Source organism: Apteryx mantelli, chromosome 14, assembly GCF_036417845.1.
Source record: "Apteryx mantelli isolate bAptMan1 chromosome 14, bAptMan1.hap1, whole genome shotgun sequence".
Lineage (NCBI taxonomy): Eukaryota > Metazoa > Chordata > Aves > Apterygiformes > Apterygidae > Apteryx > Apteryx mantelli.
Genome location: NC_089991.1, coordinates 3,082,641 through 3,109,952, shown reverse-complemented (window position 1 = coordinate 3,109,952; position 27,312 = coordinate 3,082,641). Strand labels below are relative to the sequence as shown.

The window sequence follows — 27,312 nt, the reverse complement described above, 5'->3', positions numbered from 1 at the left end:
GGAGGAAGACATGAGAAATAGAAAGGGCCTAATGGGAGTTGTCAGGGTTGAGCAAATCCGGTGACTGCAGCCCCCAGCAGTGGTGACCGCGATGTGCGCGCGCAGACCGAGGTGCGACGTGACGTCCTCCATGTAGAGGATGCTGCCAGTGGGTCAGCCCACCCTGATGGCACCACGTGGACTGCTGATAGCAGGCCTTGCACTCGCAAATAAAAACCACAAAGCAACAAGAGAGGTGGAAGCAAATTAATTCATTTCCCTTTCTTCATTAGCCTTAGATTCTTCTCTGGGATTAAGGTTTTACTGAAGAGAAACTCCATTATTGCAGTGGCCAAAGCCCCGTTTACAGCAGGATTGCAAAATTGCTTGATTGCTCTCGGTACAGCAATGTTTTTGTCTTAAATAAGCACGTGATGGAAAGAAAGAGATTTTTCTGTACCACCCTCAGAATGGCAATCAGATGACCCAATGCTGGAAAAAATACAGGAATATAGATACACAAGGCAAGAAATAGCAACTGAGTAGCTCAGTTTTTCTGTAAGATGAGACTGAGCCCACATTCCCAGACTAAAGGAGAGTGGGACCAAGACTTCCTTTTGGAGATTGTTTAGAGAGGAGGAAAAGTTTTGCACTTCTCGACAGCTGCTTCTCTTGTCACTGGCTAACTGGCTCCAAAGTGATGTCTGTGTCCCTGAGCAGTGAGAAGCTCTCACATCTATGAGGGTCTAAGTTCGGGGCAGAAAATAAGCCTTTTCTTGTGGTTATTGCTCCTGTAACAGCAGGACACTGACCTGAAGAGCGAGGGCAGGAGTGGCCTGTGTGTCTTCTCTCACCTTCTGAAGTCATGGTGCTTTTGAAGTTATGAGCACAAAATGTGAAGGGTGAACGAAAAGCTCAAAGGTAGATGGGTTTGCTGTCAGAGAACTGCCTCCCACCTGGAATTTTAATTGCATTTCAGTTGGAGTGGGACCAGAGGATGAAAAATGATGCAGCTCAGCAATAAAAGGACAGGGAAACTGGTTGTCAGTATGCCAGGGTCTTCTCTTACTTTCAGAGGAATAATGTTTGCAGTCTTCAGGTAATCTACAGGAGCATTGTCCCTTATACTGAGGTGAGACCAGTCCCCTCCAATTTAATCCAGCTGGCTCAGTGTTGGGACTTAAAATACAAGATTGTGTTAAAACCACCATTCTGGCATGTCCTCTTTTGTGCCCGGCAGGAGTAGTTGGCTAGGTCAGTCCTGCCAGCCGGTGACGGCGGTTGCCTGCACAGTGTGCGGGGCGGCTGGCTCCAGAATCCGCTCCAGTGCAAGGTCGGCCAGGTTAGTGCAAAGCACTGCTCAGTGGTTTACACCAAAACAAGCAGCTTTGCACCAAATCGAGTTGCCCTGCATCATTTTCTGCTAAGCTCTGCTGGACAGCAGTTGAGCAGAAAAGGACATCAACTTTTATACCAGTCGGTCATTGTGGACGTATTTCTTCTGTAAGAGGATACTCTTAAAGCAGAACAGGGGGTTCCCCAGGGAAGCATCACTGAAGAACTGACTTCGGTATGCTTAGCATGCTCGGTCAGAAGTTGCAAGCTCAGGAAATGTTTGGGCTGGTGCCTTCAGGCAGGCTGGTGTCACTGCAGAATGAGTGGCTTGAGGGCTTTTTGCTGATAGTAAGATTTTTTTGCATGTTAGGGGTTAAGGCAGCCCCTTCCTACCTCGCTCCCAGGTAGGGTGATGCGCACGGTTAGCAGCATTGCACCCCAGCTGCCTGCAGGCTCTGCAGGTTGCTCGCTCCATCGGTGGCCAGTGCGCTGCATTTAAGGATTCCTCTTTCTGTAATGCAAAGAGAGTGAGATAAAACATTTAGTGTCCCTGGGGGTTTCATGCCTCATTGGCCCCAGATCCTCCGGGTTTTCACTCATGAGTCAGTCCTGCATTTTGCATGGTACAGGACTCACAAGTGCCATTTGTTTATGGTTGCAGAGCTTTCTAACCATCAACTTCTCAGGATTTATTTTTACTTTATAATCATAGGACGGACAAATTTATTTTATCTTTATAAAAACGTAGAGCAAATTTAACGTGGGTGGGGATTATGAAGCTGAGTGTGGAAGTCTGTAACCAAAGCTCTGTAATCTGGAAGGTAACATGCTCAAGAGCTTCCTTGACAGTAGGATTTAGAAAAAATGTCAGCTCTTACAAAAGGTAATGACTAGAGGATTTCTTAAAGTATAGCCTGTGAGTGGTACTGTGCGGACAGACAGCCTGTCTTTGATTGTGCCTAATTTTTCTCATTAGAAGTTCAGTCTTTTAGAAGGATCAAGGCAAATGTGCGTGGTCCAGTAATGCAGCCTTATCTTTTAGGTGACGCGTGCACAACGGCAGACTACAGCCGGCTTAAGAGCATCCTCCTAGACCTTCAGGCTCATCGTCAGAGCCCTCCGAGGAGCCCTGCGGAGGACAGAGCATCCCAGAAGCGCTCCTTAGTCGAAGACATGTTTAAGCACTTGGATATAAACAGTGATGGGCATCTCAGCAGCTCTGAACTGGCTCAGGTGGGTTTATTGCTCAATGAAAATTGAATTATGAAGTGGATTGCATTTTTCATTCAAAGTGTAAATCGAATATAGCACAGCAGAATTCTTGTGAGAATGGTCGTTTGTAACTGTCTGTCCAGCAGGTGAAGGAAGAAAATCGGCTGCAGCGTGAGTCTCTTTCCCCATCTCTGGGGAGACGGTGTTGTCTCGAACATTTGAAGCTCCTTTGCAAACAAACAGCACGCCGTTTTTCCAGCGCCGTCCTTGCCCCTGAAAAACAGATGATAATCCTCACTACTAACAGTCCTCTTCTGAAGTGCTTCCAGTTAGCTGGCTGGTGTAGAATTAGTCTGGATATTTAGATGTATGTAAGTTAGGAAGAAGCCTCGTACCTCTTCTTTCCTGCCTTTTGGACCTTGTATTACCATACGTTAACATGACAGTAAAATTAAAATATTTTAACAGGCTTGTTCTCCAAGGATCCCCATGCAGATACTGAAATGTTGATTAGCTGAACCTAATAACATTAGAAAAGGTGCAGAGCCTGAGAAAACTGCTATTTCTAATTATGGGCCTGCTGTGCTGTTTCGGTTCATCTAATGGGTAGAGTTAACCCAATACGCAGCGCAGGCACGTGAACCGGTCACTCTGCCTGCCGAACTTGCTCTTTTCCAAGCGCTCTTCAGAAGTGCCCGGTTGTGCTTGCCGTTGCGCTGGATAATGGAAGCTGGGAGCAGGGAGGACACAAGCAAGCTTCCTGCTCCCTCCCCGGCGCTCGCTGCCGAGCAGGACGCTTTGCTCTGAATTTTAATCCCAACACTGTTGACATGACGTGAGAGCCTTTTTGCACAATGCAGAGTGTCAGCGCAAATTCTCTCAGATCTCACAGCTATGAATATATACAATACTTCATCTAAATTCGATGATTATATGAAGACATGGTAGATGTAAGAAAACACTTTTATCTGAATTCAGAGCCAGCTTTTGCATGGTGACATCTAAGTGTCTGTTCTCCTCTCCAATTTTTTACCCTTTTTACATGAAGCTTATTCCATCAGGATATTAAAACTCAGCTCGCGTGGAAATAAAGGTTTGGCAGCCTGCGCACCATTATCATTAGGAGGCAAGAACGCCCTGCATTTTAAAGGACGAGAGTTCAGTGCCTTCAGGCCTGCAGCAAAGTCGCTGCGGGCTTCGTTTGCCGGGGTGCCTGCTGCCCAGATCTCTCTCACAAGAGCAAGCGTAGACCTTGCCTACTCTATTTTTTTTAATTCTCCTGTTCTCCTTGTGTTACTAAAACTGCTCCAGCAGGCTCCTGCTCTCCATGCAGCCCAAAGTCCTTGGCTGGTGAAGGTTTTCGCCCCGCTGGAGCTTGCTCCAGATCGTTGAACAAACCGGATCAGCAAAAACAGCATTAAAAAACACTGAACCTCCAGCTCCCTCCTCGCTCGGCTCTTCGGGAGACTCGGTCAGCAGCTCCAAAAAAGCAGCCTGGAGGCAACGGTCGTCTCGCCCTTGCTCCGCAGCTTCCCTGCAGCCCTGCACGCGGGTTAGCGCAGCCCGAGCTGGCGAGCGTTGCGGGAGCGCCCGCGGTGTGCGCACAAAAGCTTTCGCCGGCGTCACGACGTTGGCAATGTAACCACCTCTCCAAAGACGTCATCGTGCCAGTTAATGCTAAATACAGACAAGCCATGTATATTTTTAATCCCCCACTCGCGGGTGCAGCAGTTTGAAGGTGCCCCCGTGGCAGTTGCCCCGTGAGCCCCCGCAGAGCTTGCGCGCGGGCGGCAGCTGGGGGCTCTCGCGCTGAACCAACGGCATGTCTGTGCTGCATTTCTTCTTTTTAGTTCTTGCACCAAGGTGATTTTCATGTGCTATTACACGACCAGTTTATTCCCCCCGTTTTTAAGAGATTTATTAGCTAATAAGAGATTTTTAATTTTCCATGTTATAGTCTCAACAGATTTTCTTGGCTTGTTAGGTAGATTTGTGATTGATTTGTGTTGGCTCTTTTAATTTGAAGCTCTGTGCAACTTCACATTCCTCCAAAGACAGGCGTTTTATTGCCCACCGGTAGAGGAAAATAAAATGAATGTGGTGCAGTGGGAGATACTGTGATCTCATTCTCTCTGGCCACCAGATGAGCTGTTGCTGTGCATTTCCTTTGTTTTATTTAAAAGAAAAATAGTCTCTGGAGCACCACAATCTTGTCTGCAAAGAAAAACCCGAGACAGGTAACGTGCGCAGCTGCAGGAAAACCAAAGTCATTTTTAGGGTTTGAATGATGGTCTTTACGCCTGAAGCGGAGGCTCAGTGCAGAGGGATTTCTCCCAAGGGAAAAGCTGGAAGCGGAGCCCCTCCGGAGAGGACGGCAGCCTGCTATGTCCCCTTGCTCCCCAAATGCCCTGTTGAACGGTTTCCTTCTGGACACAGCAGGGTGAAATATCCAAGCAGTTTTGCAGCCGTGGGTATACAAGGCTATTAACAATTGTAGTAATTGGAATGTTATTTCCATTTAAAACTTTAATGCATTTTAAAGTCAGATTCATAAATCTGCCGAGTATGTTGCAGCTAAAGGTTTTTTTTTCTCTGACATTAAATCAAAAGGACTAGTAAAAACTTGTCAGTCTTATGAAAAGTTAATCAATTTTCAGTACAAAAGTAGACAAAGGGAAATTTCCATCTTTAGAAGATTGATCTTGGAAGTTATGGTTGATCTCACTTTTATTGAACATTTTTACTCGCTAGGTGAAGGGTCATTTTTTTAGCATTATTACTTTAAATTGCTTTAATATAATGGGCCAAGGCTGGAATAGCAAATAAAAGCATCTTTGGACTACAGCAGAAAGCCTTCCTGCTTTGCAGATGCAATATTTCAACAGTTTTCTTTGCTCTGAAATAAATTTAGAGAACCTGTCATTTTAATTATGCTTGGGTCCAATTTGGGCTTTTGGCTAACTTGGATGTATGACATCTAAAGCTTCTTCAATTTCTCTCTGGTAGAAATTGTGAAATGTTTAGAATATATAAGAAACACTGTGAGATGCTGAAAAACACATTAGTGTTGAATGCAGCGTCGGCTCTTGCCCATTCTAGTCCTAAAGGCAGAGGATGCGATTGCATCCCTTCCTAGAGAGGAGAGAGAAAAAAAATCTTCTCTTCTCCTGGTTGAGTATTCAGGTTTGGATAGTTAGCTCTTTTTATGGTATTGGAGCCCAAGCTATTCCTGTCCTCTAAGAAACGGTGGGTCTCAACCCCCTCTGCAATGTCACAGGATGTATCTGGAGGAAGGAAATCCAGGTAATGCTGTCCCTGATCCTCAAGAAAAGTCTGCCCAACCCTTCTCCTCCCTCTCTTTTCTTCTCTTCCTTCCTGAGAGGTCTGAACGCAAGAGCCCGGGCTGGAGCATTTGCTGAGCGTGCCGGGGTAGCCCCATGGGCTGAGGGCAGTGAGCTCCTCTTCCATGTGGGAACGGTGTGCTCAGTGCCCAGGGCACGGGCTCATGCCACCTTGTACACATCCCTTGAAACTGTGCCGGTCTGTAAGAAGGAAGGGGAAGCATAACCTTGCCCAGAGATGGAGGAATTGCCTTCGGCAAAAAGAGGAGAGGGCTGGGTTTGAGCCCTTGTCTCTACTTCTCTTTGTGTATTTTATCCAAAGGTTGTTTAATGAAAAATTTGCTGGGGGCACAAGGACCGGAATCTGTAGCTTAGCTTTACGTGTAACATTACATGCTCTCTTGGCCCCAGGTAATGAAGAAGGAGGATCTAGAGGAGGATTTATTGGATTGTACGCTAGAAGACCTTCTCCGATTCGATGATTACAACAACGATGGCTACTTAACCCTGCAAGAGCTCTACACAGCCTTCCGTGAGTCATGATGCTCTTCCATGTCCTTGCTGTTGACAGAGGGTGGGCCAGGGACTAATGTGCGTGAACATCTGTAATGGCAGTGTTGTCTTCCAAGACACGATCAGCAAAGATAATCCCTTTTTGCATTTTGTACCATGAAAATTAGTATGAAAGGGCTTGTTTCTAAAGCTTACTGTGCTCCAAAGGACTGAGCATGAACTAGGAGGTCGCTAAAAGCGTGCAGGACTAATTGTTTTGTTCTGGTTTCTGCTGTGGTTCTTGCTGGAGGCTTCTTGTCGATGGCACTGGAAGGATGTTGGTATTGTGGCCAGGTCTGTAGACCTAAGTATATGGTTTCTAAGTAATCCTGAGGAACAGAATATGTGTGGGAAAGCCTTTTTCTTCTTTCTTTCTTTCCTTGAAACCTGTCCAAATGTGCTGTGGCAATGTGAGTTAGTTTGGTGCGAGGGAGGTATTTTACTGAATATTGTGCCTAGGAATCACGTTTTCTGCATTTCGTTTCCATGTTAGTAAGTAAATTACTGTGTGATCTCGATGCATGTCTCAGCACCATTTGCAAGTATCCCTAGATCACCGAGCTACTTAAACAGTGTGACAATGAAGTATTTTGGTTATTCCATTTATTTTCATAATATTATGTTCATGCTTGAAGTTAAGCCTCCATTGAAGTACTTCCCTGGAAAAGGGACACGCTGTCCCCTTCACATGGATGGGACAAGATTTTATTGGTGCCTGCAAAGCCCTTTGAGATACTAAAAAAGTAAGAAAGACAGAAAATGTTATTTTTTGTAACAATCAGGTTAGTGAGCTACAGCGTACGTGCACGTGGTTTATCCCAGGCGTTGTTAATTGTCGTTAAACAGAGGCCGGATTCAGCCGTTGAACTGCTCCAGGCCGGCACGTGACCAGTACCAAACCAGTTACATCGTGAGCCACCTTCTCAACTCTCTGCATATGGCATTTTAAAGATAAAGTAATTTCAGTAAGGGGATTCTGTCCCTTGATTTAATATTATAAACCACGCAACTGTGACGTATGAGTGCAGCACAGACACGCTAAACGGAGCCGCCCGCTCCCATCCCGCTTGGGGAGCCCAGCTCAGTGTGCCGAGAGGGCCAGGGCGAGCCGGCCCCTGCCCTGCAGCGAGTGGCACGTTCATCCTCGGTGTTACCTGGCAAGCTGGACTGGAAACGCAGAGCCTCTATTTTTACTGAATCTCCTCTTTTCTAAAGAGGGTGGTTCCTGTTTTCTTTGCTTCCAGCTTTCCATAAAAAAGAAAAAAAAACTCTTGGGATAATAATATTTAAACTGCTTTAAAATTAGCCCCAGCTGTCACCTTGGACCTGTTTGAACCACATATGCATTTAATTCAACACAGCAGACTCAAACTAGCAGATATACAGTAAAACATAAAACCTCATACATTAAGAAGGCCGTAAAGCGAATTAACCCGGCTATATAAAGGCTTGACATGCAGTTACTTGGGAGCATATTTGGTTCAATGGGTTCTCAAAGTCACAGCAACTCCAAGCTAAATTCCACGAGTCATTTGCATGAGTGTTTGGTCCACTGAATTTTAAATAGGCAATGAACAGAGACAGTAATCGATAAAGTGCAAAAATATTTTAACAGAAACCAAAGCATAACAATGAGTGTCTACCAGAATTTTATATACAAAAAAAAAATCGTTCTCCATCTGCAGATGAAAATTAGACTTACTTCTCCATTTCAGTTTTCCCAGAATCCCTGCTTTTATTATGAGCAGTTAATGGGTCATCAACTTTTAAAATCAAAATTTATTGCTTACGACTTTAGAAACTTTGCAGTCTCTGTAGGCGAAGTTTAGTTCTTGGTGAAAGTGCATCTTTTACCTTTACTTTATTATACAATCTAAGAAAAACATGTAAAAATGTTTCTTCTCCAAACAGTTGCCGTGAGTGTGCAGTTTGCTTTTGCAGTCCGTGTTTCTGAACTGTGTACTTCATTATGAGCCAGAATTTGGCTAGCAACAGTAATTTAAAGGCATAACATCCAGCGCATTTTTCATATTTGTGGCCCATTAAGGTGATCCTTTGGTTGCTCGAAATTGCCCCAAGTGCCTCCCACGTGAGTGCTGGCGGGAGGCCCGCGAGGATGGCTCAGCAAGCTGAGGAATCTAATTACCGGGATTCAGCGGCATCAGAAAGTCTCAATCTAATTTATCCTCTCAAAAACGATGTTACATCTGTTCCGGTGCCCCATGCTTCTGCACAGCGTTGCAGTCTACGAACGGCTTGAGGATGACCTTGATAATGCGAAGAGCTTTCCAATTTGTCTTTCCTTTGCTGCTCTAGAAGGTACATTTCATTTTAAAGAGTCTCCTGGCCTTTCCGTAATGAACAGAGCCACAAAATTGTCTCTTGCTCTCAGTTTGTGTGTGTCTCTCTCTTGCTTTCTCTTGACCCTCCTTCTCTCTCCAAGACGCACAGAGGGTTGAAGGGTATTTTTGATCCCCGTCCATGCTGATCAGTTGTAAATGATTGGAAACTGCATGGATGAGAAGAATACAGTCTCTTGCCCTTTCTGAAACTTGGTTTCAGCATTACAAGGTAACAGCTGCTACTTTAAATGATCATTTCTAATCATGCTAATTATTTGCATACAGATGTTAATGCTCGGTCCGAGATTTTGGGAGAAATAGTGGCACTCCTGCTTACCCTCTCCAGTGTGCAATCTTTCTCCTGCTTTTCTGAAAGACCTTTTGTCCCTGAATCCTAATGATTCAACTTTTAGGAGTTTGCGTGTGTGTGGATGTCTAGAAATATCTATTAGAACAGGATTAAATATTACTTTTTTAATTCATCTTAATCATACATAAATAACATATGAGACGGTTCAAATGTTCTCCTGGCAGCTCTGGAAGGAACAAATTATAGGTGTCTTCTAATTTCTCATTAGTAAATTTTATTAGATAAGCAGGCTCAGGACCATAATTTAAAAACATTAATTTTTAATGTGATGATCTCAAGATTTTCACATTCCAGAAATATTAAGAGTACTAGTGAGTATACTTGTCTGTTGTCTTTTCTTTATACTGTCACAAAAGATTCAATGAATGAGTAATAAATAAAAGGCATAGTTGTCATAAAAGCTATAGCAGAGCGTGCATCTAATTAATCAGCATGGAAATAGTGTAGTAAATTGGCAAGCACATCACCCAGCTGAGTACTACTTTAAATATGCTCAGATGAGTGATTTTTGGATATAACTTCTGGAAGCATGTCTGACTGGAGGTCATTACAATTAGGCATGTCACTTTTGGCTTTCCTTTTGTCTTCGCTAATGGGCAAGTAGCAGGCTGGCAGATGTGAAAGTCTGGCTGAAAAAAAAAAATCAGTGTAATCTTCTACATCTATATTATCATCAATGTGGACAGGTCAATTTGTAATACAAATATGTCAAAGAGAGGGAAAACATGCATGCCATCAAAATGGCTTTATCTTGTCAACATTGTTTAGCTAATAAGAGGTTATTAACCCAAAGACAAAATCCCCTTAAATTCCATCTCGTTGCCAATTAGAGCCCATTCCCACCCAACATTCACTTCTGACAGCTTGCCTTTGCATTTCATTATATTTTAGCAAGCGTAAAGAAGGCCTCTCGCAAGCATCTTTGCTGTCCTGCAGCAGCTTCTTTGCAGTAGGTCACACTGGGTTTAGAAAGCTTTTTGACGGAGGTCGTGCAAAAGATCGGCAGTATATCGCTAGGTCAGGCTGGAAATTCCGGCAGGAGATAATTTCCGAGTTGCAGAGCGGTGCCGGCTCGCGGGCTGCCCCTGTGCCCGGCATGGGCCAGCAGCGCGCTCGGGGCTCCCGGGAAGCCTGCTGGGTCGTGCTGCTTCTGGGGGCTCTGCAGTGACGTATTGAGATCTTTGATGTTGTAGCTGGGCTAGAAAACCCACAAGGATGGTTTAAAAGAAAAATACTTTATTTTTTCAGTTGCAACCTTGATTGATCCTGTTTGAAATCTTATGTCCAACCATTCGTGCGTGTGTGTTACATGCAAAGAGAGAACGTGATAGACGGAAACTGCCTGTTCCTCTGGGGCAGAGGTATCGATGGGCGTCAAGAACATGAGCGTGGTTTGGAAGGAGCAAACAGCAGCAGTCTGCTGTTACAGCGTCTCTGGAAAATACCTGTTGGGGACTGAAAAAGGCCGGTGAAGGGAGTGACAAGTAACAAATGCTCTCACGCTTTTCTCACTCTTCACCTTTTTCATACTTGCCGTTATAATATAATACTGTTACACTCTTCAAAGCGTTTGTGTTCATTCCTGATTTTGTTTTGGTTCTGATTATATTTTTTTCCCCCTGTCCTTAATACGTATCTAAAGCGCATGATGGAGACTGAGCCATGCTGAAGGGACCACGGGGTGACGGTCTGCAGCGCTTCGGTTAGCCGGGTGTGCTCGGGCTGTCGGGTGGCCTCGCCAGGTCCTTCCCGTACCTGTGCAGATCCCGTCCCGTGCCCAGTAAATACCCCGCTCCCGCTGAAGGCATTAAGATCACTCATAGGGCTTCGTCCCAGTGCTTCTGGAAAATGTTCTTAAATGTGAAAGAAAATTGGGAAAATGCGTTCCCATTCTGAGCTGCAACCAAGAACGATACAACTGGCTTGGGCCCTTTATGCTAAACCTGTTCAGTAGTTGAGAATTCCTATGCATCCATATAAGCAATATATTTATATAAGAGATTGGTGCTCTATTTGTTTTAAAAGGTATAGAGAGAGAAGAAAATGACCCTGAAACTAGCCTGTGAGAATTACTGGATAAATAGGATGCTTACCCCTCTGGAAGCACATCCGTATAAATAAAATGTGATCGGTTTTTTGGATGTCTCGCGTTCTGCAGGGCTTGCAGGCAGCACAGCTGCTAATAGCGTCTCTCTCGGCGAGGTGTGGAAAGGGGCTTAATCCCACAAAAGGCTGGAGAGCAGCTCTGGTTCAATGAATGGTTTCCTTACGGCACCGCTAACTCTTTTTGGAGGTCGGGCATATGTGTGTTTGCAGCAGGAGGGTCGGGGACACGCTGGACATCAGCCGGAGGAGCAGAGCATCCTGCGGCCTTTCGGTCCCTGCAGCTCGGGCGCTTTGTGTTGGGAAAAGGGAAGGAGCCGGGGCAGGTTTCTGGGAGCCGGGGCTGGGCACAGGTACTGCGCCTGCAGAGCCGCGTCCATGAGTGGCGGACTTAGAGCCGTGCTCCCCAAATCTGCTCCCGCCGTATCCCCAGGCAGGCAGCGGACCTGCGCCGTGCGGGGGAGCGACCCTCTCCTTCCCCCGCTCCAGGCAGTCTCCCGAGGCTCGTTAGAAGCGCTGAGTATAAACCAGATTTATTTCTGCAGGGTGTATGGTTTTGATTTTCTGGAAACTACTTCAGGACGGAACTTTCTAATTATCACGGAAGCGTTAAGATTCGTGCTTGCCCATGAAAAGCAAAGGTCCACTTTGAATAGGAGGGAACAAAACCTAAACAGAAGTTGTTGGGTCAAGGGGGAGAGGGTGTAGGAGTCGGAAAGGAAGCATTCAAAAGCGTTGCTGTTCCTGACAGAAATCCCATCCTAAGGGAGGTTACAAATAGATTGCGTGTGATGAAAATGAATGCACATACTTGGAAATGTGTGGTTGTAATATGAGTATTCCTCATACACCTGGAAAACCAGGTGTTCCAGCGTAAAATTGCATCTGGAAATTACATTTTTAGATTAAGTGTTTACTCAAGTGTTTTACAAATCTGTTTTCCCCATCGGTATGGCAACGTAGGTTTGGATACTTGTTACTCCTGTCTTTCAGCTGGGTTGGTCAAGCCTGATTAATTATATTGGACAACTACGTTGTAGGATAAAAATGTTCCGAGTGAGGTGTTCTCCTCTTAAACATTATTATTATTGTAGCAACAGCTACCTGCACGATCAAATCGTAGTGCTAAAATATTGACAGCCCCTGCACCCTGCTCTGCCTCCTCAGCTGCAGCCTCCTCGGTGCGCGATTTCCTTTCATGTTGCTGCAGAGAGTGGTACAAAGTTGGAAATAATTCATCAGCTCACCGCCATTGATTGGTTTCTCCCGTGAGCTACGCGATATCTAAGCTTCAAGCACGCCCCGGCAAGCAGGGGAGCAGCAGCCGCCTCCTGCGGCTTGAGGCAACGTTGGAGGGTGGTGGGAACGACCCGGGGAGAGGAGCGAGCTTCCTTCAGGTGGCTGGAATAATGCATTTAATAGCACAATCTTGTAGCAAAAACAAAGCTAAAAACTAAAAACCAAGCAAAAAGCTGAAATTTGGGCTCAGTGAGGACAGCTGCGGCAGTGCCGTCTTGCAGGTGGACACCACCGTTCAGTAACGTGGAGATATGGAAAGACACGTTGATGTGGTTGTCCCATCTTCTAGGTGCCCAGGCCAGTGATCCCACCTCACCCTGGGCTGTCGTGTCTGGCTTGCTCGACCTCAGAAAGGTCCCTTAGGAAGAAAATTCCCCTCGACAGCAGTCGACTCTGCGCTGAGGCTCTTTGCACAGAGCCCAACATCTGCTGCCGGTGGGGCTGGAGTCCAGGCACGGGCCCACGGTCAGCGATGCTGCTGGTTAGCTCCTGAGACCTCCTTGCTCAATGCTGTTTGGCTTTTTAGGTCATTTTCAGAAACACCTCGCTCTTTGCCTTGCCCACAGATGGAGCCTAAAATGCCGAACTTCAGCACTAGGAATGACCCTGCCGCACCCAGAAATTTAATTTTTGAGTGCTAGGAGACCTCCGTCATGGACATCTAAGTGAGCACACCTTTGCTCCACTTGAGCAGGGTGGTAATTTTTGGATGCGGAAAACTTTCTTGCTTTGATTTTCATTCTTGTTTTCCTCCTCCTAATATCAAACAAACACTTCCGCAAAGAAAGTGCTTTTTTTCCCCTCTCTTTTTAAAGCTGCCCTCGTTGTGAACTTCTTCAGTTCTGAGCTGCAAGTCAAAAATGCATCGCTGGGTGCCAGCGTGGTGTCCCGGACTGCCGCACCTCCACAGAACAGCTGTAGGAGCTCTAGGAGAAGGGGGTTGCTACTGCAAGTTGCATGTTCTCCATTGTTTTGCTGTGTTTTGCACAAAGTAAAAGGCATTTTCTCAGAGGAAAAAATGAGAATTAACTTGTAACAAGAAAGACAAATTTAATCCAAGCAAAAATGCTTCAAAAGCTAAAATATGGTTCCAGAGGAAAAAATTAAGAATGCTCAGAGCAAGAAAAACTAAGTTGCACGTAGATACATGTTTACCAGTGGAAAGAGCAGCGTGTTTCCCTTAGGCCAAAAAGGGGAATGTTTCTATGCTGAGATCAGAGATTAATCCATCCAGCCAGGTTTGCTGTTCAGTCGTCTGCTTAGTTTATACATTATGGCATTACGATTTGAATTAAGAGAGTCCCCTGAAATAATATTTTGACATGATTAATGGGAAATGAAGACATGGTTAAAATGATTGTAACTTTATGCTTTTTGATTTAAAAAAAAAATTGCTGTCTAGATTTTTTTCATGGGAAGGCAGGGAGAGTTTCTGATGCTGGCTTTGCTGTTTCCGTGTACGCAGGCGTATCCATTGCCCACTGGTACCAGTGCACCCGAATGTGAATTGCCAAACTGTAGCAGTTTTTCAAATACCTCTCATTTCAAAAGATACCATCTGGAAAATGTCAATGGGCTTAATATATAACGTTTGAATGAGACACAATGAACTAATTACAAGTTGTTATTGGAAATCTATTGTCTACAAATTGCAAAGAAAACTCACTAGAATACAATGTACTGGTGATTTTAAAATGCTCTTCAGGGTGCATTGATTTGTTAATCTCTGTTTTAAATGTAAGAATTTCCAATGTGGAGCAGAGCAAGTGCTTCAGAGGTGATGTAGTACAAACCGTATCAAATGTCTAAACACACTCTCGCAAGAATAGACTATCTAAATATTTATAAGTACTTATGAGTGACTCACTGGCGCATAAAACCAGCCAAATACCATTTCTCAAAAAATTATTTGATCCATACCAGCTATGTTCACTGAAGCAATTTGGCATGCACAAATAATAGTATTTTTAGTTACGTGCAGGCACAAAATTACATCAGTGAAGAGGAAATACAAATATTGGTGAGGTCCTACAGTGACTGACTGGCTGTCCTAGCCATAAATGTGCACCTGCAGATCATGTAGGTAGAGGTCTAAAAATTATAATTTGCATTTTCAGTTAGCTGTAAATAGAGAATTGGAGGATCTCCTGTGGCTTCATTTTGTTCTTTCAAAAGCAGAGTTTTCTAAGAATCAGACCCAACCTTTCAGGCTTGTAAGTTGTTCTCCCTCCCGTAAATACCTGTTTTTCTAAGGAATTTGGGAAGCATACAAAGCAAGTCATGAAGCAAAAATGTTTCTTTTCACTAAAAATGGAGGAAATCATAATTATAACACATAAGATTTTACATACTCAAAGGCAGAAGATGGTAGCATATTGGAGAGGATCTTCCCATGTCTCATTTAACTATATACAGACTGGAGCATCTTTGCTACCATTTTCCTTTTGTTTGGCGTCTGCTCTACTTTGTTTTTCCCAGTCAGTAGTTGCTCGAGCAGTATTAGTCTGTTGAAATCTGCCTTCGTCTAAGACAGTCTGTTGCATATGTTCCCTGTCTGCCATTTCAGGCATCTCAGAGATGCTTTGGGTTGCTCTTCCATGTACGTGCTCTCAATCTTCGCCTCTGCTAGTTTCAGAGATTCCTAACTTTTAAGGCCAAAAATGCCCCTTCTGTATTTTCCTATTTATTTATGTTTGATTTTTGTATTTCTTCCAGATCACGAGTAGAATTGTTGAACAGATTTGGGCTTAGGATCTCTCTCCCCCCCCCCAAAACCCCACTAGAAACAACCACGTGTGGTTGTTCCCCTACGAGAACTAACGTTTGAGATCTGCTGGTCAGCCAGTTCTTAGCTCATTTAACACCTACTCTATTGATACTGCATACTGCTATAGAGCTATAGGGCTAATTTTTTTAATCAAAACTCCAGAGCAGCCATCAGAAGGTTGCCAAGTGCGGTGCCTGTTCCCAGAGCAAGTGATAGGATTTATGTGGAGCCACAGCTGAGATGTTTTCATTTCATGTTCTTCACAGGAGAAAATCTCCTTGACAAATTCAGGATGTCGAGATACAAACTGGAAAGGTAGCAGTAGGGAGCTGAATAAGCTGAGCTCAAAGATTGGTTCTGCAATAATACTTCCAAAAAGAGTAAAAAAGGTGCTAGCCTATAGGAAAAAAAAGTAAAATGTTTGCCATTTCCCCTTAACTGGTGGAGACGTGAAAATTTGCGGTGCTGGTTTTCATCTTCTTGCCGATGTTAAGGAGACAGACTCGAGCAGAAGGCAGGGCAGCTTGGCAGGGAGGGTGCCTTGCCACGGGTAAAGGATGGATGATGGGTGGGCGCCTCCGAGGCAGCTGGGGCCAAATAGCTGTGCAGGTGCAGACCCCCTTGCCACCATCCAGGAGAGGACACTGGTGAGATGAGCCTCAATGTCATGAGCAGGAAGGACTTCTCTTCCAGTGCAGTCCCCAGCTTTCCACCGCGCCACGGTTTGGAGACAGCGTCTGTCCGTAGTGCCGATATCTGTCCGTAGCACTTTCCAGAAGCTTATTCTCTGGGTTCTGGATGATCAAAACTTTGGGAAGAACATCAGGAGCCATCAATAGAAATAAGTCAGTCTGTGCTCCAGCCTGCCGTGCTTCCAGAGCTGCTGTTTCTGCCGTGAAAGTTTCCCTCAGCGATATAAAATCCATCAGCAGCATTCACGTTTCTGTTCATGCACACCAATAGCTACAGCCCCATCGACTCATGTTTGAAGCTACAGTTAGATCCTATATCTTTCACCACAATCAGAGCTGTGATATCCAAGTAATATTATTAGAAACTTGCAGCTTTTAGAGAGGATCTGTGACTGTGATTCTCAGAAGAAAGAAAGAAATGTGCTTTGTATATGCCAGTCTGAGGCTTTTTTCTTTTTATTTGTCATTCTGTTCCTCATGCAAACCTGAATAATGTGTTAGAAAAGGTCACAGGTACCTTCCTGGACACTGGGAAGCGTTTGGAGCTGTTGCCTGTTCTGTGGCTGTTTGAAACGTTGCATCAGTCCGCGGTGCTATTCATCACAGCCCTGCAAAACTGCTGGAGTGACGGAGGGGGAAAGAAGGGAATGCAGAAGGGAGAGGGAATAACATTAGTTTAAAAGCAAGGTGCAAAAAAAAAAAGGCAAGGTGAAAGGGAGAGTAAAAATATCCTCATCCTGTGGTTTCAAAATAGTTTTTTTTTAATGTGAAATTAAATGGGAGAATTGAGAGCTTGAAGGAGCTGAGTAAAATTCTAAAAACACTTTCAGGATATATTTCAATATTAGCTATATTTCCCAGGGCTTTTCCACAGTTTAATTCCACGTCATTTCAATGCAGGGCTCCAGTCTGATAGAGCTTCTGCTGAAATTGCTTTCAGGAAGAGGCCGATTCTGAAGGTTTTTCCTGAAGGATGTTGCTCACACCGACTTTTTCTGTCTTTTTGTTCTTCTCTCTGGATCTGTGACCTGATTCTCCATGTCATTCATGCTTCATTTTAATTGTAGGGAAAATAGGCTTTTCACAGCGTTTGGTGCTCCCTTAAAGCAGAATTGTCCATCACGCCCCCTTGGGTGCAATCGTACCTGCAGCCTGCATTACATTACTGCTGTTCGCACGTGGAAATAAAAGAAAAAACACACTCCTTTGCCCCTGGTCTGTGCGAACCTGAGTCATTGCCAGCCGTGACATCACATCAGCTGAGTGCAGGCAATGCCATTGCAGTGCTGCTTTTTACAGCAAAGGTACTTTATGCATGCTTTTAATATACAATCTCATAGCTATTATTTGATAGCCCTTGTGGTTAGAATCCTAAATATTTTGCTACATGTCTCCCTTTTATATTCTGCTCACCTTCCTAGAGCTATTGATCTAAGAAGCCCTTTGCTTGGTGGAAAGAAAAAAAAAAAAATCATTTCTGCCATGAAAATTCAGGAGCTGTGTACTGAGCCCTTAGCAATGTGATGAGAGGAAACGCGGCACTGCTACTGCCTGTCCAGGCTTAATATTGTCCTGGTTATCTAATCTATCTCCATTAGCACAGGCCTCTCGAATGCTCTTAATAAAATTAGGGGCCGAAGGAAAAACGTTTGCTAGGGCTTATGTGATAAAACTGCAGAATGGCAAGCTGTGCCGCCTGCTACCCACGTGCTGCCGCAAAGCCTGCGCTCTCCAGGCCTGGAGCGGGGTCCTGTAGAGGATGATCTGCTCGTTTGGGGCTGCATGTCCACACGTAGCATTACAGCTTCCTGCGGTTTACGGCAGTGAAGTTAAAACCGAATTGTCCGGCAGGGTCTGACCGGCAGCGTGCAGATGCGCCGTGCGTGCCTCTCCGTGCCGTCTAGCTTGCACCTAGAGGTCCTGCTCTATCAGAAATAATGAGTCTCGTTTCTTTGGTGTCTCGTTTCCATCGTATTCTTAGGGATACCAGCGGCATGTGTTTCCCTTAAAAGTGCTGGTGGTTAGCAAGGCGCCGAAGGAGCGCGGTTGCCCGTTGCCGGAGGCCTCGGGGTGGCAGGAAGCAGGGACCCTCCGCGATGTCCAGCTTTCTGCAGCAGGGCCACCCGGGCTCACGGCTGGACCAAGCCAAGGGAGCCGAAGCACCTTGCTGTGCCCCCCGAGCCGGAGCGAGAGCATGGGAGCCCTGGGACCCACCGTGCTGGCGGGCACCGCTAGGTGGGCTTCGTACCCCTGCCGGGCCCACCAGCAAAGTCGTTCCGGAATGAGGGATAAAATTGGGTCTCGCTGGTCATTACTGGTATTGGAGGCTGTTGGGATCTTTTCTCTCTGGGGGCTGCGGTTTCTCTCAACAGCACAGAGAGCTTCATCCTAATTCTTCTAGCAATAAACTTAATGCAGAAGTCTACAGTCTACATCACGTAACACCGTGATAGCTCCCAAAACAATCTCAGCTCCTGAAACAAGCCCAGGTTGTAATTTGTGGGCTTAAGAAGGTATAAAACAGACAGGTGGTCTGACAGTTTTAAAGAGCACATATCCACCTATTTTAACACTAATTAGTATTGGTTTTGTTTCACCATTAGCCTATGTTCAGTGCAGTATAAACGACCAAAAATAAATGTCTCTCCTATATAGAGCAGTTTGAAATACTTTGGAGCCTGCAATGAAATGTAATGCATCTCCTGGCAGGGCTAATAGAGTTGTTTTAATGCAATTTACTCACCAAGCATCTGCTAAAATAGAAGATGTATATGGGTCTGAATTTGTTACAGAATTGCTGCTTTGCTCCTTATTCAGTTTTAAGATGCATTTTTATGAAACCATTCACTAGACTCCAAGTCGGGCAAGAAATCTTCATGGAAAGACTCCAGCATGTTAATTGGTATTTATTGAATGCTTTACTGTAATGTGATGAACAGACACTGTGGACTGTAATTAATACATTGACTTATCAAGCTGACAGACATATCGTAGCTGAATGGAAGATGAAAGCGGTTTATAATGGGCATAGCATGCATTCGTCTTTCAGTGAGACGCGGGCACTTACCAAGTGCAGTAGCTTTCAGAGAGAACGGAAATGCATTTTCTTTGCCAGATGCGAGGGGATCGTGGCAATCACAGAATCACAGAATGGTTGAGGTTGGCAGGGACCTCTGGAGATCATCCAGTCCAACCCCCTGCTCAAGCAGGGTCACCTAGAGCACGTTGCACAGGATCGCGTCCAGGTGGGTTTTGAATGTCTCCAGAGAAGGAGACTCCACAACCTCTCTGGGCAACCTGTTCCAGTGCTCTGTCACCCTCACAGGGAAGAAGTTTTGCTCGTGGAAATGGTGCAACACACTGACACAACGGAAACGCAAACCGGAGAGCGCCTGCCTTCCAGCGTTATTGAGCTCACACGGAGGAGATGGACGCGTAGACGCTCAGACGGATGCTAGGCGAGCAGCTTCGGCACGGGGTGCCTGGCTTGCCCGCAGCCCCATCGCCTTGAGCTCGGTGAAAGCAAGTGCACCGGCTCCCAACGGAGTTTTCTCCTTTCTTAAATACCTTAAGCGAGGAAATCCTTGTTCCTTTCGACGCGTTAGTGCTGGTGGCCTCTTGAATGCAGCGCATTAAACAAATTACATGCACTGCAAATAACATGGTTTGTGTCTAAGCACACAAACAGGGCTTCGACAAATGAACAAAACCGATGGCAAAAAGCTGCTTTGCAGCTTCCACTTTTCAAGCCCTGCAACGAAGCACTAATACAATTACGTCAAAAGTATGTTGAGCACATAAAGGTAATGAACTGTTGGATTCTTTTCCTAAAAGAACTAGTTAACAGAGGGCATGAGAGGATAAAAGGTTTTCCCTGCAGTAGGCATCATGCATCCGAGAGCTTTAGAAAATAAGGAAGAGTGGCGGGTTAGCGTCGTTCTGTGGGCTCGCGGTCATTGATCAGCTTCCCTCTTGCTAAGCGTCGGGCAGGGGAGGGCTCGGCAGGTGCAATTTGCTTTCAGGAAAGAGGAAGAGGAGAGCGAAGCAAAACGGGGATTTGGTATTGCATCGTGCTGAACCGTTGCTTTAATCCTCTCCTGCGATAGCTCGCTAAGCTGCGGGTCTTGCATCAGGCTCTGCCAGCCTTCTGCCCGGGAAATAAAGAGCGTTTCAGTAAGTGTTAATTGATCCACCGGTTTTCTATAATATGAGAAACTCTGAAGAAACCAACAGGGCCGGTGGCAAGGCAATATTATTTTGTTGCTCTTGTCTGCGCGCTGTGTAATTTACTGTGAGGATTAGGAGAGTTGCTCATAGAAGAGGTTAAAATGCCTGATGAAGTGTAGCCATGCCACTTGCGGGCGTCTCTGGTTTCCTGTTATTATTATTACTACTGTTGCTGTTGTTCTTGCGTTTGGTGGATGATGCCCCACAGGGGTTGGATCGAGAGGCCCAACTCATTTCACCTCGGCTTGCAGAGCTGCCGGGTGGGAACCGTTTTCAGACGCTTGAAATAGCGGATTCGGTTCAGTGCGCCAGAAGGGAATGGTTTTGTGCTCTGCAAGGAGCGGAATAAATGTCGCCTAATAGCTGCGCCAGGCTAGGAGAAGTGATAGCTGAGCCTTTCTGCTTCTCTTGCAATTATCGTCCTGCAAATTCTTAGCTAATAAGCAGCCAAACTGAGGAGGGCGATAACGTTTGGTTAGTCGGATGGATTACCCAGGGCACTGGGCCGTCTGGCGCCTGCGACGAGCCCTGCGGTTGCACAGCGCCGTCCTGCACCAGCCAGGAGGATGCACCAAGTTCTGCGTCTCCAGCGCTCCCGGAAGCGGCGGGCTTTAAAGTCCATTATTTCTTATAAATCTGTGATTTATAGCATCTGATTTGTACATGAAATGCGAACTGTGAGGACTCCGACAGTCTTTGTCTCTTCCAGGTTTTAGACTCTCTAATTCCCCCGGCATATATCTGTAACGTTAATCCTTTTTTCAAAGCTCACTTAATTTCAGAGGGATTACTGCTGCATCACAGCCCACCTACATGTAAATACGTGCGGTCTCAGGTGCTGAGAAACCTCCTCTGCGTCTCTGTCTTCTGCCCACTACATGAAATGGCCAATGCACCCTTCAGCAGGGCAGCCCGAGCTATAAATAAATAAATAAATAAACCAACCCCGCAGGGATGAGAGCATGCAGGAGCAATGGAAACGGCTGTTTTTTCCTCGCTGCCTTCTGCAGGTGAATAAAGCATGGTAGCAAGGGGCCGGAGGCCTTGGCTGCGGCTGGCCTCTGCCTGGAGACATTCCACGTGGCTGCCTTTCTCTTCTCAGTTAACTCTTTTTTTCCCTCCCCCCACCTGCCTCTTTCTACCCTGGTAGAAATGACGGGAAAGATTTCCTAATGAAGGCTCCAGAGGAACACGAGCAATTCCCGTTTTAGCAAATTAAGGGCTTTCTCAGCCTCCTCCTCGCATACCTCTTGAAAAATTTGTCTATAAGCGCCGAGGAGATGTTCCAAAGACTTTTTTCTGCTTAGAAGTTATTCTGCTTCAATAGCAGATGGGTCTCAGCTGTCAGGGGCTATAGCGTCCCTCTTCTATTCAGACACCGAAAATCTGGAAAATTCAGGTGTAATTTTGTCTCTTATCTCACAGCAGTCTTTTTTACCGGCGTAAGAAAGAAAGAAACCACTCCTTCACCATTTAAACGCTTCCGCTCCGTATCCATCGCAGGAGGGGCTGGGGGCTGCGCCTCTCCAAGGCTGTGGCAGAAGCCACCGCTCGTGGGCACAGAGGACCTGCCGTGTCCTCCTCCTCCTCCAGGCAGGAGCAATCTCAGTTGGCCCCATCTCACCCAGAGCAGAAAGAACCGCTTGGGTCCTTTGAGGAGGCCACAGGCTTGCTCCTTCTGTGCTACAGGCTCATCGTCAGAGCAGCTGCCTGTCCCTATCAGCACTATAGCGTTGGAGGTGTGGAAGTAGCTCCAAGACTCTCTCAGAGAGAATTAGCTGTTGCAAGATCTGCTGTTTTTAAAAAGGGACTGCTGGCGGGCGGCAGCAACGCTCCCGGCGGATGGACGTTTCCTTGCAGTGATATCGCTGCAGGAGCTTCCATTTTCTCTAGATTTGTTGTTCAGTAAATCAAGAACTGCACCTGAATTTCACATGGTACAGTTTTCTTATAACTGCTCTTTTGCAACGTCTTATCCAATTGATAGTATGTCCAGCGTTTGCCAGAGACTGGTGGTAGACGCACACAATTACCTACTGCCAAGCAGTTGGGTCTTTGTTAGCAGAGTATTAATTTGCATTAGCTGCAATTATGCGAATGGAGTTTCTTGGCAGAAAGTACGTGGCTGCTGCAAGCTGAGGGAGGGAATCATCTGTATACTAGCAAAAGCATTCACAATTTTGTATGCTTGAATGATGTTACAATGCCAACATCACAATCTCTTCAGACCACAGGGTTTTCCTTAAATCAAACTGACAAGAAATTTTCTTGGATTTGACCCACCATCTAAAGAAATTGGTTCGAGTCTGGGTTTGTAAAGCAAACGTATCAAAATGAGTTTGAGGCATTGCTGGAAATAGCTAGAACTACACAGGTAACTTCCCTGCAATTTCTCTCTATTATTAAGATTTTTATTTCCAAAACTGCTTGTAAATTATGACTAGAAACCTTTTATTCCACTACCTCAGAAACTGGTTGGTCTTCGTCCTTTTATTAACACTTTTAAAAATTTATTTCACTACATGCAGTGAAGAGGCTGATGAGTTCTTCCTTACATGACTTGCTCCCCTGCTCACCAGGACACCAAATTGGTTTGTCAGAGCATTATTTTTGTCAAAATGCAGTGTCGTACCCGGCCGCGCTTGTCCACGTCGCTCGGGTTGTTCCTGCTTTGACGAGAGACTCTCAGTGCCGACCGTGGCTGTTGCAAACGCAGAGACTCCAGTAAAAAGAAATCGTTGCTTTGCTGCAAAGGTTTTCCGTACTGTACAGCACTTTTTTTTTTTTTCCTCCTCTCGGAAAAAGCCTCATGGCTTTTCTAGTTCAAATGGAAACTTTTGAAGAAAACTTCACGTTTACTTCATTCGCAACGTAGCGCAGAATGACTTTTCCCCAGAATACGACCTTGGCGTTGCCGCTCGCTCGTCACCTCCTGATGTGCTCGTTGTCTTAGCCTGGGGTTCAGTGGCGTCGCTGCCACCAGCCAGGATTTCTCCCTCTCTGAAGTGTGGCGACTGCCGTGTGAAACGGTCACCCTCGTGCGTCGCACGGGGGAACCGGAGTAGCTTTAAAGCTGACGGGACTGCAGTGTGGAGGAGCGGTTGCAAAGAGGGTGAAGGATCAGGCTGTGGGTTTATAAAAATGATGCGCATGCTATCGGTGATTTCTCTCAAAGCCACCTTTTCGCCAGAAAGAGAAAGAAACCACAGCACCGGGGGGGGGGGGGGGGAATTTTGCTGTAAATAAAGTGCCAACATTTCATTGCAATATCTAAATGTAGCCTCATTGTCAGTTGTGGCCATAAAAGTTAGAGGGTCGTACCCTGGCCCACGAATGACCGTTTTGCCAAGAGAAGGCATTATTTTTATAGAAAAAAAGGCTGGGTAAGCTGTACAGCTTGTATCGAACATGCAGCAGTTCTAATGCTGCGGTGAGCAGATGGGGTTAATTTCTGCCTTCCTGAACGTGCAGGAAGATAAGGAGTGCTTGGTCCTGCATGGTGGACGCTCAAAGTTGGAGCACGTCTCTGTTTTGGGAAGGTTGAGGGGAACATGGGGACTGTTGCCTCCCAATGTCCCTCCACAGCAATGGGCACAGATGAGCCAACTCGGAAGGGGAGGGGAGAAATGATAGAAAAGCCGTGTGAAGGGAGTCCAAGAAGCAGATCCTGGTTTCCATGATGGACCAAGACGACTTGGAGGACCAGAACGGTACTGCGGCAATACTTGTTTTTTGTGGAGTGGGAGTAAGACAGCCAGACAGGTACAAAACAAAGACATCCTGGCCCAAAACATTACTGCTCTGTTAATGCTTAGCTGACAGGCAAACTCCTTGTTCTGTTGGTGAGGTGTCAAAGTGGCACAGGTGACCACACAATATTTTAAAGTTAGTCTAGGCAGCAAGGTCTTTGGACTGACAAAATATCCATAGAAGCCCAGTGAACTCTCCTATCACCAAAAAAAGAGCTCACTTGGTGATCTGGCTGATGACCAGGCTGGTCTGAGAACTTCTGGCAGTTGGCTGGAGGTGTTAAAAAGTGAACTGATTACCAACAGGCTGATATGGAGTAATATTTCTGGCTATCTTGGAAAAGTTCTCCTAGCCTCTTCTGTAGCTAAATCTGCTGTAACGGTGGCAGGAGAAGATGAATAAAGGCAAGGAAAAATTCTTGAAAAAAATTCCCAGTCTGCGTTCAATAACTCTGCCCTGCAGAACGTGATATTGTCCAGCCCAGCCATCTCCCAGAGAAATAACAGATCTCGTATGAAACAGCAAGAAAGGAAATGTGCTACAGTCTGAGCTCCAAGGCTATCTCCTTAAATCAGTGAAACTGAATTTACAGAAGTGAACCACCTGTCAGTTCCCTTGTAGGGGATATTTTTAAAAAGCAGTAGTATTCCTTTAAATCACCAACCTTGTCACTGCAGTAAAAACAACGGGTCTTTTTCTTTCATTGTACCTGGCTAGAAACAGAAAATAGGAATGTCCAGAAAGATGTTGTGAGCAAGCTGTCCTCCAGGAAGGAGCCTACATTTCGCAAGTAGTTTATGAGCTTGACGGGCTGTCTGCAAAGGTTCAGTCCAGGTCCTAATGAGCGTCTCTCAGTACTAAGTGGTTTTAGGTTTCCCTAGTCTTTTAGGATTCCCTGTTCCCATTGCCTCGGGCTCATGTCCCCATGGCCGGGTGCAGATGGACCTGTGCCCCGAACTAGACCTGCCTTGGCTCTAGCCCCAAAGCCACCCAGTTCTGTCCACGTGACTCTGCCCACACCAATGTGTCCAGCTGGTTGAGTCATTTTTTAAGAGAAGGCATCAGGTGTCAACTCCCACTAGGGAGAGCAGCCTCGGTGACGTCGGTGATTTGGGCGCTCTGCTCTAGATGTGGATTCTTGCAAGCAAAGGTGATGGCCCTTGGTCGGTACCTATTTGCCTCATCTTCCTCTCCCACCTCCACCAAAACTTTTGGACCTGTTTACTAATTTCAACCACAGTTGGTGAGGGGCCAAGTTTTAAATATACCAAGTTTTATAAAAACTGACAGAAAAAATTCTCTTAGTGTGTGAGTTAATTGCCTAGTAGGCCCTGGAGAACACTCCAAAGAGAAGGGCCTTCTCGATGCCCAAGCCTGCAGAAAGCTTTGTCTGGAGCTCGCATCATCTTAGATACCAAAGTCAGCCAGCTGATGCCGCTTCAACAGCAATAAAACAAAGCTGCCTTAGCTCCAGTGCTCATGGAGATGCTTCTTAGTTAGCATGAGCAGCTGCTCAGATGTTTTTTTTGTTGAACAAGTTATTGCCTTATTATATTCATTTGTAATAGCAGTAACAGCACAGTGACTTTAGCTATGAACCATATTTTACATCATCTGGTAGGGCATACTAGTTAATGGCAGGACATCTACTGCTCATCTGTTTTTATTTTATGAAAGATTCTCAAAATTGTTCAAACAGGTCAGCCAAACCAGTGTAGATATGTCTCGCCATGACTCCATTTCAAACCATTCATCTCTGCTTTGCTCATCAGTCTCAAAGAGGTTAAACCGTTGTATGGCAAGAAAAGAAGGAGCTTGACTGATCTGCCTTTAAGCCTTCTCTTCATTTACAGAAGCTGATAGCCTAAACAGCTTCTTTGCTGACCAAAACCAGATAAAATTCTATTTCATTCATTTGCTCACCTTGCATTCAGACATTGTAATATAAAACAATTAATCGTGATGCAGCCTGTGTGGCAGTTTGCAGCTCTTGTTGGTATTGCTCTGTTGCTTCAAGCAGAAGGAACTTGCATGGTTGCTCAACAAATTGACTGCTTAAGATTTGTTTAGAGTACTCATTTTTCATTTAGACTGTTTTTTCTTGGAGGGATGAAAAGCTTTCAATACGTTTCTTTCTGTTGCATCTATGGACAAGTTGAAATATATTACGAGAGGACATAGAATTTATTTTTACTTCATTTGAATAAAAATACAATTCAAAGTATCCACTTTTCCTTTTCCAGAGCCATTCTCCATATTTTTTTCTCTTCAAAGATAGCAGTCAAAGATAGCAATCAAAACAGTTATATTAAATCAGTGCCTCTCATAAAATGGCAAGTTCTTTTAAACTGTAGGATCCTGGGCGCAAGCACAGTGTCCTGGTATGTTCATGCAGCATGTAGAGTACTTGGACGTCAGAAAAACTGTTCACTTTGGATATTGCTGTCTTAAGATAAACAATAGATTACAGTCAGATACTATCTTGTGTTCTTGGAAGTTGATAGAAATTTTTGAATAATCTTAATTTTTTGCTGTTTATGCCATGTAATAATACATTAGCAATTTCTGTATCATCTCGTGTAGAAAAGAAAGCAAAGAATGACAGCTGGAATTCTGGGCCCTTTCCTGAACCTTTAAGACTGATAAACTTATTCTGGCTGCCATAAGGAGTTGAAATGATTATAATTCAGTTCATATTTCCTGTTTGTTGCTTAATATGGCACTCAGATAAGGGCGTCGGAGATATTCCAGCAAAAATCAAGTTATTTCCCCCCTAAAAACAGTCATTCTAAGTAATTTCAGGTACAACGCCTCTCTGTGGTTTTCAAATTTCAGTTATCCGTCCTTCCTCATGCTTACCCTTTCCGAAGCTTGTGTCTCGCCCCGTGTTTTTGCTTGCGGGGCGAGAGCTCGTGCCGGGCAGGAGAGCCCTGCTGCTGCCTCCGGGACGGCCCGGAGGCGAAAGCCAGCGCCTGAGGCTGAGGATAGCCCTGCGCTCAGGATTTAGCCTGGATTGCTTTTGTCAGCTCATCCGTCACGGATCCTAGAACTGCTCTGCTAGGGCACCGGGTAAAAAGCCACCTATGGTCCTGTGCAGCTTTGCTGGCGGATTTATTTATTTATTTATTTTTGGTAAGTTTGCTATTGCTTCAGTTGGAGGACTGCTTCACTTAGGGATTCTTTGTGCCTGCCTAGAAAGCAGAAAGAATAAAAACATGCAGCTGTTTTGAACAGGCATTTTCTGAAAATACAATTAGGCAATCACGCCATTGTCACTGTTTTATATTTACTTGTTTAGTGTTCATCATCTCTTCTAAAAGGCTTAATTCTTTACTGCTTCATT

The 27,312-nt window shown here is 45.3% G+C and overlaps 1 protein-coding gene across 1 annotated transcript in view; it reads left to right on the top strand.

The window, feature by feature from the left end:
* Positions 1–27,312, top strand: part of FSTL4 (follistatin like 4) — a 174,814-nt gene that overhangs the window by 59,730 nt on the left and 87,772 nt on the right. Inside the window, exons 3-4 of the mRNA XM_067305058.1 lie at positions 2,357–2,547; positions 6,279–6,399. Coding sequence (XP_067161159.1) covers positions 2,357–2,547; positions 6,279–6,399 — 312 coding nt within the window. The remainder of the gene's footprint in view (positions 1–2,356; positions 2,548–6,278; positions 6,400–27,312) is intronic.